Below are 19,117 nucleotides of genomic sequence, written 5' to 3'. Positions count from 1 at the left end.
TAGTTGTATTGACCATGCAGTGGTTGCATAACGTCAGCTGAGACGGTGATGCTTGAGAAGCAAAGTTTGGATGAGTTTCTTTCTAATATTGATAAAGGAAAGACTGTTATTGTCTCCCTCTCTCCCCAGTCAAGAGCTTCTCTTGCAGTTTATTTTGGTCTTTCTCCACTTCAGGTGAGTTGAATTGTATTCTACCGGTGCTCCATTTTTTTTGTAAATTTTTTGCCTATGGTAAGGTAGAGCCACTTGACGTTATCGTATTACAGTATTACCAATTTGATCATCATTGGGTCACTATGAGCGTAGACTTTATCGTATTTTATAGGTTCTGCTTCTGTTGTAGTTGCTTGATCACCACATTTTATATACGCAAAAATAGCTTGGAGTTATCTGCACGCATGCTAGATTGTATTTCGTGAGGCTTCTGTTCCAATTTTGTTCCAATTTTCAGGTTTTCAAGAAACTCACAACATTTCTCAAGTCATTGGGAGTGAAGGCTGTATTTGATACCAGCTGCAGTAGAGACTTGTCGCTTATTGAATCTTGTAATGAATTCATATCACGTTACAAGCAAATCCATTCATCTGATGATGGCATATGTAAATCATCCCTGCCAATGATTGCCTCTGCTTGTCCAGGTATATTTCTCCTCCCCATATGAGTGTTTCAGTTTCCACACTGTGATTTCACTGTAAATGCACTCTCTCTTGCAGAATTTATAGTTGGTCGCCTTAAGGACTTCATTGATTCTTATCACGTCGTAGTTTACAAACGTTGCAGAGACTCCATAAGTAGGTTTTGCGTTTGTAAGAACTTGAAAGTTCCATGTTGATGTAGATATGGGAGATATTGACTGGGTATTTTTTTGAAGATTTTTGTACCAGCTTGCTTATCTACGGCTTCCATATTCCCTGACTTCCCGTTAGAATCATGCCACGACGTCACTTGAACATGTTGTACTTGCAGGTTGGATATGTTATGCTGAAAAAACTCTTGGATCCTACATACTGCCTTACATTTCCTCAGTGAAGAGTCCCCAACAAACTATGGGAGCTATCATAAAGCACCATATATGCCATAAATTGGGCATAAGGTAATATTTCAATATTTTGCTCTTAGTAATTTCAATTGAACCATATTTTTCTCTATCATCTTCATTAAGCATGTCGTGTTGGAAGTCGAGGGCTATAATACGATGTAGAAAGGTACAGACAAGGGAAGAGGAATACTTAGAACTTGAAATTTTTATTGCCCTTACTTAAAACCATGTAGTACATGTGGGGTATTTATATGAGTCTGGCTCCTCTCCAATCCTCCTAAAATTGGAGGATCCTCCAATCTAGATTCAACGGCTGGATTTAACACTACACCTAAAAAGCCATAGGAGTGAGCACCCGAAATAACAATCCTCTCTCTGTCCCTCAAAATCGGCCTGTCAAAATAGGATATTCCGTTGCCGGATTGTTTTGTCGCTGCCGAACTCAATTACTTAGCTGGTTCTTTAATCACGTTTGATAAAACAACTTCAAATCCCAGCGATTAAAGTTGGATTAGGGATTGGTTAGGTTTTGGAGAGGAAACGAGAAATAGAAGTGGAAGGAGATGAAGGAGGCAACAAATTTGATGGGTCTGACCTATCGGAATTTTTTTTGATGGGTCTAATGGTGGGCTTGGGTTATTCATATTAGTCTAGGTTTGTGGAGGGGGACGAATTAGATGGACTACAAGAATGGACGTGGCTATGGATAAGAGAGGGGTTAGAGACAGTAGCCATTAATGGCGATGGTTGAAGGAAGAAGGGGAGAGATTGATAGTGGTCCGGTGATGGTGGAGGTAGATGGAAGAAGAGAAAGAAAGTTATCAGGTGTTTTTGGTATGAAGAAGATATTTTATTCTTGACCATTGGATGCAATGGTCTCCATGTGTCACATTATCAATAAGATTGGAGGATCCTCCAATTTTAGGAGGATTGGAGAGGAGCCGGACTCTATTTATATGCCCTAATGGATTAAACCTAGCATTAGGGCTATTGAAAAAGAAATGAAAATGACAGTAGTACAGCTTAAAGCCTTAAACCCCCTTATTTCGGTTTCGATGACAGTGTATTCATCAAGCCGTCGTCGTTAATTGAACTCCTACATCCATGGCATCATATGAACCAAGAAGTACATGAATGTCACAATACATTCATGGTTATAGTGCATGAATGGAACATGAAAAGACACCCTGGAAACTGTGTAGATAATTCTAGAACAAGAAGTTGATTATTTCAACATATCACATTTTGGAGTTTGCAAAGAAAATATACCTAGTTGTTTGTGTGAACCATTGTGTCTCGGGCTTCATCCGATACCTTAAAAGATGGCTGTCTAGGTTAGTATTTGTTATATTTCCAAGCTATCATGTACTTGGTGTGTATACTTTTGTGTCATGATGCAGCCTTTTAATCTATATTTCCACTGAAGTGCGCAAATCGTCAAGATGTCAACATGATTATCAAAGTTAAGGGATTATTCTGTGACCATGAATAAGTTCAGTGTATACTCTGTATTGGACAGGCCAGATGAGGTTTACCATGTGACAGTTATGCCTTGTTATGACAAGAAGCTTGAAGCTGCCAGGGATGATTTCGTGTTTGAAGTACAATCTCAAGGTGAAACTCATGAAAATGCTGGTTTGAAGATTACAGAGGTGGATTCAGTGTTGACTTCTGGAGAAGTTCTAGATTTGCTTAAGGTAATACTGAGCCTTTCCGATTTTGATGATGTCATTAATATCAATTGTATTAGACAGAATGACAGTGATTAATCTTTTTTACTGCCTGTTTCAGTCACAATCTGTGGATTTTGAGGCCTTGGAAGAATCTCCTCTAGATAAACTGTAAGGAGTGTTTTTGAAGTTTCTATCCTTTTGCTTTGCAATGTACGATTGAATTGTTTTTACTTCCCTATAGGCTAACAAATATTAATGAGGAAGGATTCCTTTTCGGGGTCCACGGAGGCTCTGGTGGATATGCGGAGACAATTTTGCGACATGCTGCCAAAACACTTTTTGGGAAAGAAATCACGGGCCCCTTGGACTTCAAGATCATAAAGAACTCAGATTTCCGCGAAGTTTGTCTAGTAGTAAGTTTGGTCTATCCTTGATCATGTTTGCATGATATATGTGTTATCACTAATCCCGAAAGCTTAAGCTGTTAGGAAATGAGCCCAGTAATGTATATCAAGCCTCCTTCACATGCAACCCTGTCTTGCACGTGGAGATGCAAATCTTCATAGACAGCAAAGCAGAATGCGAAAGGGCGAAGCAGAATGTAAAGGGGGAACAAATGCAACCGGAGAGACTTGAATCCGAGACCTCTTTGAACCTGAGCTTTGATACCATATTAAGTTATCAGTAATCCCAAAAGCTAGGCTCAACAATGTATATTAAGCTATCTTACAATATGGACATCTGAGGAAGGTTCTCTTGAGAATTTGGCAACTGATGTGATGTGCCCATCTGTGAGTAGTGAGATTGCACTGCTATTTGAGGAGCTATTTGAATGGACTTTTCCTTTGAAGTGTTCATTTTATTTTTGTGATTCTGGTTGAATGTTACTTGGTGGAGTTATTATATAAAACCATTGTTGGTGGTTACAGGTCTTAAACCGTTGTCATCAGTTCTTAATGTCTCCGGGGAGTTTTTTTACATTTGAAATACCGAATATTTGTCTGGCTCTTTACCTAAGCCAACATGGTATGAGAAGGTGCATGATGGCTTTGGATTTGGTGACCTTAACGAAGGTGGTAGGAGGATTTTAGATTTTGCGGTAGCTTTTGACCTTATAGTTGGGAATACTTTCTATAGGAAGCGAGATGAACATTTAATTAACTTTAAAAGTGGAGCCAATAGAAGCCAAATCGACTATTTTCTTGCTAGAGGTGCAGATTGCTTGACATGTAAGGATTATAAGGTTATTCCTGGAGAGTGTCTAGTGGCACAACATAGACTTTTGGTGTTAGATATTTGTCTCAAAGGGAATAATAGAAGGAGAAAGGAAACTAGATACCCACGGACTAAATGGTGGGGTTTAAGAGGGGAGAAACTAGAGGTATTCAAGGAAAAAATATCTCAAGAAGTTTGGTGGGGAGTGGAAGGCAATAGTGACAATATGTGGAATACGATAGTTGACGGTATTAGAAGAATATTGAAAGAAGTTCTTGGGGAGTCGAAGGGAAAAGTCCAATTTCTAAGGAGACATAGTGGTGGAATGACGAGGTTCAAACCATGGTAAAAGCAAAAAAGGAGTGCTTTAAAAAATGACAAAATAACCGGAATGAGGAAAATTTTCAGGGTTATAAGCAAGCTAGCAAAGAAGCTAAGAAAGTCGTTAGGGATGCTAAGTTGAAACCCTATGAGAATTTCTACGCTATACTCGATAGTAAAGATGGAGAAAAGATTATTTATAAACTTGCTAAGCTGCGAGAAAGGAAAGCTAGATACGTTTCTCAAGTTAAGTGTATAAAAGGTATTGATTCAGTGGTGTTGGTGAAAGACGAGGTGATTAGGGATAGATGGAAGTCGTATTTCGATAAGTTGTTAAACGAGAAATATGAAGGAGGTTTTGGTGGGGAGGAAGTGTATGTATCTGACGAAACATAGAATATGAGTTTTATCGGAGAATACAAAAGTTCGAAGTGGTTAAAGCTTTGAAAATGATGAAACTGGGTAAGGCCCTAGGACCAGATGATATCCCTATTGAAGTGTGGAAAAGTCTAGGTGACTTGGGGGTGGCTTAGTTAACGAAGTTGTTCAACAAGATTATTATGACTAGGAAGATGCCTGATGAATGGAGAATGAGCACCTTAGTACCTATCTACAAGAATAAATGGGATATTCAAAGCTGAAACAACTATAGAGATATTAAATTGATGAGTCATACAATGAAGTTGTGGGAAAAAGTTATTGAATATCGCTTGAGGATGGTGACTACGGTGTCAGAGAAACAGTTTGGGTTCAAGCCTGGAAGATCAACCATGGAAGCTATCTACCTATTAAGGAGATTGGTAGAAAAATACAAAGCAAATAAGAAGGATCTCCATATGGTTTTCATAGACTTAGAAAATGCTTATGATAGGGTGCCTAGAGACATCATATGGTGGGTTCTGGAGAGAAAATGAGTGACCAAACGGTATATCGAGGTGATTAGAGACATGTATGAATGTGCCGTCACTACCATTAGATCACCAGTAGGGGAAACAAGTGAATTTCCAATCACCGTAGGATTGCATCAATGGTCAGCCTTGAGCCCATACCTCTTTACCTTCGTTATGGATGAATTGACTAGAAAATTTCAAGAGGATATTCCATGGTGTATGATGTTTGCATATGATATTGTCCTCGTAGATGAAACCTCTAGAGGTGTTAATACGAAACTAAAAATTTGAAGGGAAGTATTAGAGTAAAAAAGTTTTCGGATAAGTAGGAGTAAAATTGAGTATATGGTGTGCAAGTTTAGTAGTACTAGTAGTGCGCATGAAGAAAGAGTGCGCATAAAGAAAGAGTGATTATTCAAGACCAGGAGATACCAAAGAGTGATATTTTAGGTATTTAGGCTAAATTATTAGTAGAGATGGAAAGATTGCTGATGATGTGACCCATACAATCCAAGTGGGGTGACTCAAGTGGAGAAACGCTATTGGTGTACTATGTGACAAAAGAGTACCCACAAAATTGAAGGGAAAATTTTATGAAACTGCCAGAAGACCAGCGATACTTTATGGGACAGAATGTTGGCCTATTAAGAAACAACATATGAGCAAGATAAGTGTAGCGGAAATGAGAATGTTGAGGTGGATGTGTGCTAAAACTAGACGAGACAGGATTAGAAACAAAACAGTTCGTGAGATGGTAGGTGTAGCACCTATAGAGGGAAAATAGGGTAAGGTGGTTTGGGCATGTCTACCGTAGACCAGAAGATGCAGTAGTTAAGAAAGCGGATAAAATAGCTAGGTAGAAATGCTACGGAGAGGGATAGACCTAAATTGACATTAGATGCTATTGTGCGCAAAGACATGAGTATAATGAATTTGTGTGAACAAGTGGCCCTTAACAGAGCTCAATGGAGGAAACAGATTCATGTAGCCGACCCCAAGTGATTGGGACGTAAGGGTCGGTTTAGTTTGGTTTGGCTTGGTTTACCCAAGCCAACATCTTCATGTACCCTAGTGTCAGAGGTGTTTAGTCATGGCTGTTCATTTTTATATGCTTTAAGTAGTATGATGTGGAGGGCTCACTAGCCAAAAAAACCCGTAGAAGGATAATACAACATGCCTTTCTATGAATGCAGGTGGAGGGGGAGACTGTCTTGAAGTTTGCACTATGTTATGGCTTTCGGAACTTGCAAAATATTGTGAGGAAAATAAAAATTGGGAAATGTGATTACCACTTTATAGAGGTCATGGCATGCCCCTCAGGTAATCTAAGTGTGTAATATGTGGGTGACACGGTGTATATGAATGTTCCTTTTAAGTTTAAATTAGTGTGTTATTGTACTATTGAACCAATTAATCTGCTTTTTTAATGATGCATTACTACCCTCTCAGTCTAATATGGCATATGCTTTGTCTTTCTTTCGAGCTACAGGGTGCTTGAACGGTGGAGGTCAAATCAAGCGAAAGCCAGGGCAATCTCCCAAGGATTTTATCCAATCTTTAGAAACGGCCTACATGGATGATGTATGTTTTGGCTGGTGTGCCATGGCTTGGACACCGGCTCTGAATTATCTATGATTGTATTAAAATGTGCTATCCTGTAAACAATTTTCTTTTACAACATTGGAGGTATCCCCACAACCAAATGGGATGAGAGGTGGGAGGGAACCAACACCTACGGAAAGCAGTTAGAAGCAACTAGGAGGGGGGACCCTTGGACTCGCCTATGAGGCTACCCGCATGAACTTTCACCACCCAACCGGTTGGCCTACCCCCAAATATCGAACTCATACCTCCACGGTGGGAGCAACCCCCCGGCCAGTGGAGACAACCGTCGTTGGGTCTCTCCTGCCAATGTAGAGCTGTCTACTAGAGAAAAACAAACTAACCTGGACGACTATAAAAGTTGTAACAAACTCATTGCTAGTGGGCCAACAGACCTATTTCATTTCGCTTGCGCGAGGGAACCACTCTTATTTATCTTCTTTTTGTTAGGTTTGCACATTAGATATTGGGTTTGACTGTATAACTTGCAAGACGGTCCATTAATTGCTCATCCACAATTTTCAGGTTCTGGTAGCTGATCCGTTTGAGAATCCTCTTATAAAAAGCTTATACGACGAATGGCTTGATCAACCTGGTTCGGAGAAAGCTAAGAAGCGGATGCACACAGAATACCATCCCGTGGTAAAAAGTATTACTGCTCAGTTGCAGAATTGGTGAAGAGCTTTGTACAACTTCCAATTCCATTCCAACAGCGGAGCTTCCTGTACGATCGCCTTCCCATATTCAACTCACACTCTAACACTCTTCTTGTGGAGTTTTTCTTGGTTCTTCATCCATAGTACTGGATGTCTAACTATAGGATGTCGGGTTGCAATATTGATTGAGTCTAACTTTGTTCGAGATAACAGAGCGCAAGTGCAAGGACATCATCAGTTATGTATGTATGATTTTGTTTCAGTTTTATCATAGTGATGATAAGAGTAATCCCTTGCAGAAAAACATGAGCATGTAACATTATTTTCTTTTCTCTGTTTGGGTTCAGGGCCCGATTATAGCGCCCGTTGTAATTTTGTTTCCCTCTTTTGAAACATCTCATAGCTGTATAGGTTTCCCTTATTGAAACGAGATTAAACGGCTCTGGTTTTTCATTACAGAGATTTGTCTGTGAAAACTCAAACAGAGAGAGAACATAATAGGCGAGAGTAAATCTGTCCGTGAATTTTTTCAATGGCAGGATGTTGTCAATATGTCTCGTCTACTTGCCATGAGTTTATGATTTCCAGTAAGTGTGATATGGCTCCTGAAATTGTTGCTCACTTTTAACTGGAAAATGTAATTTCCCCTTTTCATATTGGAAACCACCGGGAAGGTGGAGTTGTGTGTGAATGGAAACATGGAGCTTGAGTACATGACACCTTAATCTATGCTTTACGATTGGACTATCTGGATTCTTTTCTTTTTTGTTATCTGAACGCCAAAATTTTTCCGAAGAGCCAAGTTTTTATTACTTTTTCTTCATTTTATGACAACCAAATGGAGGCTTATTTCTTCGAGGGAAAGAAAAATTGAAGAGAAACGAAATTACCTGATCAGAAACATTTTACAAATAGGAAATAGAAACATGGAATTCGAGCAATTGCATAGTAGAAATGACTAATTATGGTCCATCACATTCTGATGGTGGCATTGCTTATGATGATCAAGTGAAATAAGGAGTGGCAATCAAATGCAAATCGCTTATTCTCCGAACACTTGCTCCAAAGGTCTCAGTCATGTCTAGATCTTCTGGCTTGGTACCATTTGATAGGTTCCAGTTGAAGTGATACAACAATTGTGCTAGAGGGAGTTCAACATTTGCTAGGCCAAAAGATATCCCTGGACATACCCTTCTTCCCGCCCCAAACGGTATATATTGTAAATCGGTTCCTATAAAATCAACAGGACTATTATCGAATCTCTCTGGTGAAAAAATCTCAGCATCAACCCAATATTCAGGATCTCTCCCGATAGCCCAGGCATTCACAATTAAATTTGTTTTTACGGGTATAAGGTATCCATCCATCTCAATTTGTTCCCTACGTTCTCTAGGTAGTAACAATGGAGCAGGAGGGTGTAACCTTAGAGTTTCTTTGATTACCAACTTCAAATACTTCAACTCTCGAATGTCAGCTTCACAGATTCTTTTCTTCCCCCTGAGGACTTGTCTCACTTCAGCTTGTGTTTTTTCCATCACTCTTCGGTTCCTCACCATTTCCGACATTGCCCAGTCGATTGTAGTAGAGGAAGTATCAGTTCCAGCACAAAAGATTTCCTGTAAAGATGTTGAAAGTTACTTTGCTTCATGGTAAAAGAAATGTGTGTAAAATTAAGCATAAATACTGACCTGAATGATAGCTTTAATATTGTTGTTTGTCATAGGAAACTGAAGGCCTCCTCTGTGCTTGAGTCTAAGCAGCACATCGAGAAGATCTTCCTCCCCACCTTCGCCGTTTCCCCCTTTAGAGCTTCCGAGGGTTTCTTCATGCCCGTTGATTATATTATCGAGGATCTGATCCATCTTCTGATGAAGCCTTGCTAATTTAGACCTCATCCCACTGAGAAAGTGAAGTACTTTGAGTGATGGAAATGAATCACACAAATTGAAACCCCCTGCTACCTCTACCGTCTCCTTAATCAAGGGTATAAGAGCATCTTTGTCTTCGTATCTCTTTCCAAATGTTGCTCTGAACGTTATGTCATTTGTTAATGAAAAAATCTTCTCCGTAAGATTTATTGGCAAACCAAAGGATGATTTGACAGACTCGATAAGATGGAAAACCTCATCCTCCCGAATAGAACAAAAGGAGCGAACATTTTTGGCACTTAGGAGTTCCAAGATGCAAACTTTACGCATTTGTCTCCAGTAATCGCCATAGGGACAATACGCGATGTCTACATAATTATAGGTCATAATCTTAGCTGCTCTGACTTTAGGCCTATCTGCAAAGGCTAGATCGTGCGTTTGCATTACCTCTTTGGCCAATCGTGGCGATGATATGACAATCGTTGAATTTTCCCCTAGTTGCAAATGCATGAGGGGTCCATATTTCCTCGCCAAATTTCTCAAAGAATGATGTGGGAGTGAACCGACTAAGTGGTGAATGCTTCCGATGGCAGGTAGTTTCCATGGCCCTGGAGGGAGTTTGGAAGTTGTGTTTTCGGTTTTGAATCTTTTTAGTACCCTGACTAAGTTGATTAGGAAGAAGACCAGGAGGAAGAAAGTGGTGAGAGAGAAGGGAAATTTGAGATCCATTACAGAGACAAAGGAGAGAAACAACAAATTAATTGTGTTTGTTAGAAATTGGAGTCCAAATTTTACCATAGTTATAAACTAGGATATATGTATATATGTGTATTTTCGGACTCTTGCAGGCAAAAAGATGCTCTTGGGAGGGGCAAAGGTATTAGAGGCCGGCTGGGACCCTGACCTCATCCAATAATTTATTGTCGTAATTTTTAGATTTAAAAATTTATGAAGTATTCAGAAAAATACTCCCTGGAGTTTCGTGAACTAGGTTTACTTTCAGACTTCAGTACACCATATTTTGTGGGAATCAGAATGCGTACATGGTGGTTTATTAATACATTATGATACCATGTATCTTTGATAAGTGGTATAAACAATATCTTGGGATTTTGGGGTGGTTTGGCTTAATAAGTTTTTTTTTTTTTTCTTCAATCATTTTTTTTTTTTGCATTTGTTAGTTTTGCGTTAAATTTCTTCAAATTATTGGTTCGTCTCGACAAGAGGATTTGAAAAAGTAAGAATTTATGATCCAAACTCAAAATCTTTTGAATACAGAAAAAATAAACCAAAAAATCTCTTTTGTTCTATAACTTTCATAGAATTTGTTCTATGAAATTCTAAAAATTTGGAAGAACCAAAGCTAATTTTGAAGTACAATCTTACATAAAACTCTACCCCAGTTTGGCCTCCCTAATATCCAAATCCTTGATCCGTCCTTACTCTTTAAATCTTCTTAATTAACCATAATATCAATATGCTAGAAAATAATCACTTCTTAAACAAAATACTTAACAAATTATGCAACAAGTTGTCGAGATCGAGTTGACTAAATATATTACTATTCAATCAACCAAAAAAGAAGAAGACAACAACGGCCAACGGGGAGATCCAAATCCTGTCCCTATCCATGGTCTTCGAATTTTCTTAACGACAATATCTTTAAGTTAGACGATGATGTTCCCGTTGCTTCTTAAGCAAATAATTTTTAGAAAAACTATGTCGCAAGTTGTTGAGACTTGAGAGTTGAATAAAATATACTTCAATCAATCCATGAGGAAAAAAACCAACAATATGTACTAAGAAGCCGATCGAAGGAGACAAAGGAGAGAAACACAGATTGTGGTTGTTTGGTCATGTTTAGAGTCCAAATTCATCATATTTATAAATTAGGATGGCACATGCATGTTGATTTTTTGACTGCATGAAGAAAGAATCCTTGGGCAGGGGCCAAGGTATCAAGAGACCAACACCGAAATCACACGGCCAACCTTATAACTCAAAGTCGACTCTTAGGACGTAGATGTGTACTTTTGTGGAGACACTTTAAGTTGTTTTGTAGTAGATAGCAACGAACTGTTTAACCTTACATTCGTAATCGAGGAAAAGAATCGAAGTACAGTGTTGAACAACTGCGGGAATTGCAAAGAGGGCATTCCCATCTCCTCATAACAATAAACAGAGTTAACAAAACGGTAGTACTACTTGTAAGTCAATTGTTGCATATAAGCAAATCAAGAAAAGTTTGAAGGAGCTAAATATGAGAAGCTTTCACCATTTAAACTTGATTTTTATCTAGGCTTGGAGTTACAGTGTTGCTCTTAAATGCTTAGCATACAGCTTGCCCAAAAAGACTATATATATGTCATTACGTTTTGTGCTTTTTCTTTGTAACTGTCACAATAGGCGAAGCCCGAAAAGGGTGGTCTAATGATCCATTCCATACACACCTTAACCCTGTAAAAATTACACTGAACGACTGCCAAGCTCGCAGGTGTATCTGGTTTTTGCGTGGTTTGACTATGAGTGCAGGGTAACTTGACATGATTTCTTATGTAAAACTTGACGAAAAGCAGAAAAGCTAGTTAAGGATTTTCACACAGTAACGTACTTTCTTGTTCCAGTTGTTGAGCTTTGGATATTCTCCGGTGCATTAAATCATGAATATTGGATAAAAACTTGTAAATGCCAAAGTTTCCTCTTTTTATGAGCTCGCACAGTTATAGGTGGAGTAAAATTGATTCACTTATTTTATTGCACGGGTCATCGTTTGTATCAAAGTTCTTATGTTGTTACTATGCAGGGGGTGCATAACATCAGCAGAGACGGTGATACTTCATAAGCAAAGTTTGGATGAGTTTCTTTCTTCCATTGATGAAGGAAAGACAGTTATTGTCTCCCTCTCTCCCCAGTCACGATTCACGATCAAAAGTTCTCTTGTAGTTTATGTATCACGCAAAATTCGAGTCTACGAAAAGACGGAAAGATGCTGAATAAGTCAATTTTATTAATTTGAGAAATTTAGGGTTACAATCTCTGATGCAATTTTCAAAGAAAATTAATCATCTGATTCTTCTTTTTGGATGTTGAAACGAGGGCTTGACAGCTTGATTTCGATTTGAACGGCGATATCTTCTGCGGCCTTTGCGAAGATGACGACGATTTTATCGGGCTTTGACTTGATGGCTTTGAAGCTTCTTCACAAGTTGAATTGCTTGATCTTTTCCAATTCGGTTGAAAAAGATGGCGGATTTGTGGATATTGACTTGATGGCTTTGAAGCTTCTTCTCAAATCGGTCTTTGAGATCTTCTTCAATTTGGTTGAAGGAGATGCAGATTTGCAGATGTTGACTCAAATTGGTACTTGAGATCTTCTTCAATTTGGTAGAAGGAGACTGATGATTGGTGGATTTGGCTTGAACGTTCTTGCATTGGATGTTTTGAACTGAAGAACGTCTGGCTTGATGTGGACTTGAAAGATTCTGAAGGGCCTTTGCAGCTTTGATCTTCAGAACTCCAGAAGCTTGCGTGTGATGGATGAATGTGAATTCTGAAGGGCTTGGAGGCTTTGATCTTCAGAGTTCTGGAGCTTGGATTTGATGATGGAGATTTGACTTGAGCATTCTTCAAGACTTTGAAGCTTTGATCTGAAGAACCGTCTTGTTTGATGTGGTCTTGACTTGAATGTTCTTCGGAGCTTTGAAGCTTTGATAACTTTCTTGTTGAATGCAGATTTGAAGACTTCTGAAGGGCTTGAGGGTTTTGATCTTCAAAGCTCTGGAACCTTGTGTGTTTCAATGTGCTGATTGCCAAAAATATGAGAGGGAGCACCTCTATTTATAAGGATGTGGGATGGAGACTCCAACTCTAACCTTCCATATTGATCTCTTGAATTATTTCCTTTGTTGAAAAATGAATAATAATTATTTGATAATTACCTTCCCTTTTCTTTTTATTTTAGAAAAGGTAATTATATATAAAGAGATATATTATTATTCACAAATTAGCCTAATTTGATTGGCCGGACTTGATAAAATAATAACTGTGTCATTTTGACACGTGGCACCATTTGATTGGTCCATTTACATGTCTTTGACTTTTGACTACGTATACTTGGCATCACTTGATTGGTCTGTCCATGAAACTTTGACTTTGACTTATAGGCACTTGACTGCATTTGATTGGCCAATTTGTATGCCCTAGCAACACGTGACGATTTGTGATAGGCTAGAATTTTTACATGTCTACAGTATATTATGGTCTTTCTCCTATTCAGGTGAGTTAAATTGTATTCTACTGGTACTCATTTTCTTGTTTACCTCTAGCAGACTTCCACCACTGGAAACTAATAAAGTGCCATATATGCCATAAATTGGGTATTAGGTAATATTTTCAATCTTGCGTTCCTGGTCATCTCCAGTAATCAATGTTTTCCTCCGTCGTTTTTGTAATGCATATCTCTAGCTGAATGTTTGTGTGAAGCACCTTGTGTCGCTGACTTCATTGGATTCCGTCTAAGTTTGTATTATTCTTTCTTATATTTCCAAGCAGTGAAGTACTTTGTGCCTATATTTGGTGTGCAGCGATGCAACCTTTTAATCTGGACTTCCGTAGCAATGCAAATCATCAAGATGGCAACAAGATATCAAGGTCAAGGGATATCACGGCTATGCCTCGCGCTGTTGCTTATCCAATTATTTGTTGGTCATTGATTGCATTCTCCCAATGGAAAGACTTAAGCTCTAGTTTACTCATGTCATGTTAATGAAGTTATCGGGTGCTCTTTTCCGTCTCTCTAATCTGTGGTAGTGTTGAAATATGCTTCCCAAAATGGATTACTTCAGGTATCAGAAGCATAAAATTGGATTGCTGTTCTTCATTGTTTGGAGCCTTATAAGCATCCTCCTTTGTTAGTTAACCAAAACATTTTACCTCTGCTAATAATAAATCCAATCAGACGTGTGATGTTCAGTCTCGGGTTGCTTCAATATTGACTTGCTCCTAATAGTGTGATATATCTCAACTCGTCTCTACTTGTGTATCAAGCATAGAAGAACACCTGACATTCTACATCTATAAAGAAAGCCTTATTTTGATAACTTGCGGATTAGAGCCATCAAAACATTCCTTGGTTTAGTATCTCCGTTAACTATCTTGGGCTTGGACATGTTGAAGTGTTAATATGTCGAATTTATCTTCCATATTGGGCAGGCGAGACGAGATAACCTCTCCCACTCTGGCTGCACTTGGTTGAATAGCAAATTATTTCTTCCCTTCCACATGCCACAGTTGCAGGTATAACAAACCAAATATCCTGACCATAGCTCCATTTTTCCTTCCGATTTTCAATGAAGACCACTAGCAGAAGAGCGTAAAGACACCCCCCACCATTTGATTATAGATGTCCAGATTTCCCCCACTTTTGGACACAGTAACATCACATGATTCAATTAACTCCCCAGAATTTGCACATTGATTTTTCCCATTCACACTGATACATGAATTTTACTTAGTTAGGTTCACTCCCAGAATTGAACGAAACCAAATGGTCATATATTCCTATCAGCATTCACACCAGGAGCCGTCAATAACATCATCCCCTCTTAATCTACACAGCTCTTCCATTTCCCAAACAAATAAAGATCCGCGAAAGTTAACCTCAATACCGCTGCTGCGATCCATCTCTGTGAGACTACTCGCCATGACTCATCTTTATCAAGGCACAATCTAAATAGTCTTGGAAAATTATGACAGAAACTCCTCTCCTCCGTCCAGTCATTCCAGAACTTGATATCCATTCCATTTCCCACCTTTAGTCGTAAGTTTGAGGTAAACAAGTCAACTAAGGGGCTTATAAGTTTCACTAGATAATTTGTGTTTATTTTCTTAATTCTAGGTCTTCCTCATTACCTATTTTAAGTAAAAAAATAAACAACAACAAATAAGCAAAATAACCACAGGATACCTACCTCTTGCAGTTTGATATTCACAAAAAAGAAAAAACTATTGGAGCTGCTAGAAGTTTGTTTGATTGTTAACTTGAGGGCTTATAATCAATCGAGATGTGGACAAAATGGCATGTACATCATGTTATAAGTGAGAAAAAATATCAATCGATATTCCTAGAACTCGCTAAAATGATTTAAGTTGACAAGTTTCAGTGACGGTATGGGGTCAACAAAGCATAGCATAGATGTCGGGATTTGTTTGGGGATTGGATCCTCATCGATCATACTCATTTTGATGATCTGATCCGTTATTTTTAGACATTCGTTGAGATTGTCACTCAAGCCAAAAATCATATTGATAGGACGTCACTTGCTATATTTTCCGAACACATTTATCTAAAGAAAAATGTGTTCTGATCTTTCAAATCCATTTTCTCCCGATAAATAAGAAAAATGAGTTACGAAAATCAAACGATATCCAATAAAACATGACTTTTGGTGTGGAGGCTAGTTTTCGACAATGTCTAAAAAGTTAACGGTTTCGATAATGAAATCATTTCAAAGAGGTTTTAAAAAAATCCGGTCCAGTCCGTCAAAGGGACAAATGAAGATCCACACTTCCATTTGTTTGGACCCAGCAGCCATTTCTACTTTGTGATATGGATTACCCCCTTCTGTATCGGTATCGGGCATAGGACTAACCAGAATGCATGGTTGGGACAAAAACTTCCAATGTGGAAAAATAAATGTTACAAAACAAGGAAAGAAGAGAAATTCTTTCAGTGCCAGGTGGGCACGGTCACGTAGTGTCAGTGCGCGCATCTCGGCTGTCCAAACGTGTTTTGAATGGCTCAGATTTGTTTGGGTTTGAGGGGATCTTTTGGTAATTTTACACTAAAAAATTATCCAAACAAATCAAGGGCCGTCCTAAACACGTTTGGATGACCGAGATGCGCGCACGGGCACCACGTGGCCGTGCCCACCCGGCACTGAAGAATATTTCTCAGGAAAGAAAGATCCATTGATCATTCTTGCAAATTAAGAGAGTAACGTTTTTCGTAAAACAAGGAACAAAAATAGTAAATGCGGTGTAGTTATGAGGATACGGGATCGATTAAGTTATTGGTCCAACTCCAAGGTTGTCCTAATTGATCAGCTGACATGGGAAATTACTAGGAGTAAAATACAGTAAAAAGGAAAGAAACTTGGAAAAGTAGTAAACTCCATGGCCAGTAGAGGAATTGAAAACTACTAAGTCAAAAAAGGTGTTGTCCTTCGGGAGTCCTAGGTTTCCGTACAGTACTCTTCGAAAGGGACTCTTCTCAGCCGTCTCTCTGTCTGTCTGTCTGCCTGCTCTTGGAGAGCGTTTCAATTGGTCTCCTCCATACAAAACATGGTAAAAAGATTTGTATTGTTTTTGCTTTCGGTCTCTGCTATTAGTTCCTGTTGATCTATTCCTTACTAATTTTTATGATGACTATGGTTTTATAGTATTTGCCTGGGACTTCTTTGCATCCTCGATCTATGGCTTATTCTGTTTTGAATCAAGGCATCTCGATCTTGATGTTCCCCCATACTTGAAAACAGCAGCAGATCCAGAAATTTACGTCATGAGTGCGGGCACAAATTTGTTACAACAGTAAAATCTTTTTAACTAAACTTAACCATTCAACTACAGATTGAAGAAAAGGAGTGAGTTTGCACAAAAGGAGGGAGGAATCATAATCTAAAAAAAATTGTTGAAATGCAAGAGGAAGAATTAAGGGAAAGGATCCATGCACTTGATGACTTTGAGGGAGAGTCTATCTCGGAGGATGATGTTGATCTCGAGGATGATGCCTCTCTCTCTGTGGCCTTTTGATTCTCGGTTGGTTTTGGTTTGGGCGTTTCTTCTGGTCGAGGTGTTTCGTTGTCTTGGAGAGATAGCAGTGTAGCCTTTTGCAGGAGTAGGTGAAGGTTTTTTTTTTTTTTCTGTCAGGAGGGATGACGCTTCCTTTTAGGTCTCGATGGTTCTGTCTTTTTGTCTATTTGGCTCTCTGGTTGTTTGATGATGGGGTTTGTGTGTAGAGTCTGAGGTTTGCTTTGGTTTTTGGATGTTTTTTGTTTATCTTTGTGGTTTTTCGGTGTTCAATTGGCATCTTATCTTCATTTAGGTCTCGGGTGGCTTAGTGCCGGTGCATCCTTGATTCTTTTATTCTTTGTAATCTTTTATAAAGATTAATAAATTATTTTTGCTTAGAAAAAAAAAATTATCCGATCCGCAAAACGAGTCCTTAAAATGCATTTTAGTTTTAAAATTTTCAAAATTTTCGCTAGTATTACATATAAATGAGTTCTTTTAATTTTTGAAAAGAGCTTGAATTTGTACAATCAAATAAAAGTAAATTTTAAAGTTCTCAGCTTAACGGACCGAACATTCTATTTAGAAGGGATGGCGTATATTGTTTTTTTAAGGTGTCACTTCCAAATTTAAACCCTGGCCATTGGATTCACACACACAACCATCTTTCCCTGGGTACTACAGTACCACTTTCAGTAACGATTTCCCTTGGTCTGTTTGCTCTCATAGTCTCATGGAAAATTGATCCCAATTCCAATAAATTTTCCTTGACCATAGTTGCAGATGCAACTTTTTATTTTTCTTTTTTTCTTTTTGTGAATTTTGCTTGTTTACTGAAATGTTTCTGTTCAGTTATTTTCTGGAAACAAACTGCTCTTTTCATAACTGCAATTTTTAGGTGTTTGTACCTTAAAACGTTGGAAACAATACCCAAAACAGCTCTGTTCGATTATTTTCGGAATCAGTTTTGCATACACTTTTCTAGCAACTTCCTTAGATGACGGTTCTCAAAACTAGTTTTCTGACATTTAAAAAAAAGAAGAAAAAGGATTCACTTTCATGAAAATAGTGAATAGATGTTTTTACGTTCTCGATAACCATTGCTACAAAAATTGATAAGATACAACGAGTTAATAATGACTTTCTTTTAAACAATACGGTAGTTAGTTTATATGAAGAAGTTATCCTGAAGACAAGAACAAAGCCTACATTAAAAATTACTGCAAAGTTATTAAGTTGGAGTAGCAATTAATTAGTTGTACTGTAATAGTTATTTTGATTGAACAGACTACCTCAAAGCGCCTTGCTGAAAGGAAAGTCGAGAAATTTGAAAAGAACATCACCAGGAGGGGATCAACCAAGAAAGGATCAAAATACCCAGTTGGCACAATTATTCTCGGGCTGTTTGTTTTTGTGGTCGTCGGATCATGTATGTTCTTTATACTCTCTCGACATTGATTATCACTTGTTATATTTCACTTACCTACTTAATTTGTTTCATCGCAATCTGAAACCTGGACTTGCATATATAGCATGCTGGCATATGAGTATATTATTCCTATTTAATTGTGGATTTTTTTGTATTACAATTTTCAAGTTAATTAATACTAGCAAACTGCTGTTATTAAAAGTTTTGTTTTTCGAAATGAGATTTTGGTTCCAGTTGTGATGCGAGGTATTTTGCTAAAACTATTTTAGATAGCAATGGCTACTTTTCTCGGCAGTGAAGTGATGCTGTCTAATTATTTTGCTGGTGATTCTATCGAAATCTATACGCGCAATTTGCACTAGTTATGACTGATGCATGCATCATCTATGGAGTAATTCTTTTCCCCTTGTTGGTTTGGCAGACATCTTTCAAATGATCAGGACAGCAAAAAATGGTGGGATAGTCTGAGGAAATGAGAAAGAAGTGATATCCGAAGTATCGGCGTTTTGGTACATATGGGACTGAAATTAATATGATATTACGTACATTGTAAGAAAAGATATAAAGTAGATCTTAATAAAATAAATAAAACCTGTTATTAGTTCTTAATCATGTCTAGCTTGTTCTATATATGAG

The 19,117-nt window shown here is 38.2% G+C and overlaps 3 protein-coding genes across 6 annotated transcripts in view; 2 read left to right on the top strand and 1 right to left on the bottom strand.

Annotated features, from left to right (window-relative positions):
* The window catches only part of LOC131312866 (protein NAR1), a 10,236-nt gene extending 2,288 nt beyond the window's left edge, over positions 1–7,948 (top strand). For all 3 annotated transcript variants that reach the window (XM_058340868.1, XM_058340866.1, XM_058340867.1), the window contains 9 exons: positions 21–174; positions 452–638; positions 967–1,093; positions 2,559–2,736; positions 2,831–2,880; positions 2,954–3,125; positions 6,332–6,458; positions 6,628–6,719; positions 7,266–7,948. In XM_058340868.1, coding sequence (XP_058196851.1) covers positions 49–174; positions 452–638; positions 967–1,093; positions 2,559–2,736; positions 2,831–2,880; positions 2,954–3,125; positions 6,332–6,458; positions 6,628–6,719; positions 7,266–7,418 — 1,212 coding nt within the window. In that variant the 5' untranslated portion in view covers positions 21–48 and the 3' untranslated portion in view covers positions 7,419–7,948. The remainder of the gene's footprint in view (positions 1–20; positions 175–451; positions 639–966; positions 1,094–2,558; positions 2,737–2,830; positions 2,881–2,953; positions 3,126–6,331; positions 6,459–6,627; positions 6,720–7,265) is intronic.
* A 251-nt stretch (positions 7,949–8,199) lies between these two features.
* On the bottom strand, positions 8,200–10,055 carry LOC131312865 (premnaspirodiene oxygenase-like). Of its 2 annotated transcripts, XM_058340865.1 has the most exons (3): positions 9,712–10,055; positions 9,085–9,350; positions 8,200–9,012 (listed from the first exon to the last, which is right to left on the bottom strand). In XM_058340865.1, exons 1-3 carry the CDS (start codon positions 9,866–9,868, stop codon positions 8,401–8,403), a joined length of 1,035 nt encoding a protein of 344 aa, XP_058196848.1. In that variant the 5' UTR covers positions 9,869–10,055; the 3' UTR covers positions 8,200–8,400. The 2 variants fall into 2 exon arrangements, with proteins under 2 accessions (XP_058196848.1, XP_058196846.1); XM_058340863.1 differs by having other exon boundaries at positions 9,085–10,008.
* A 6,325-nt stretch (positions 10,056–16,380) lies between these two features.
* On the top strand, positions 16,381–19,027 carry LOC131312864 (uncharacterized). Its single transcript, XM_058340862.1, has 3 exons — positions 16,381–16,608; positions 18,340–18,481; positions 18,903–19,027. The coding sequence occupies exons 1-3, from the start codon at positions 16,606–16,608 to the stop codon at positions 18,947–18,949; spliced, it is 192 nt and encodes a 63-aa protein (XP_058196845.1). The 5' UTR covers positions 16,381–16,605; the 3' UTR covers positions 18,950–19,027.
* The last annotated feature ends 90 nt before the right edge of the window (positions 19,028–19,117 follow it).

This window comes from Rhododendron vialii, chromosome 13a, assembly GCF_030253575.1.
Source record: "Rhododendron vialii isolate Sample 1 chromosome 13a, ASM3025357v1".
Classification (NCBI taxonomy): domain Eukaryota; kingdom Viridiplantae; phylum Streptophyta; class Magnoliopsida; order Ericales; family Ericaceae; genus Rhododendron; species Rhododendron vialii.
This window is presented reverse-complemented; position numbering and strand designations above follow the sequence as displayed.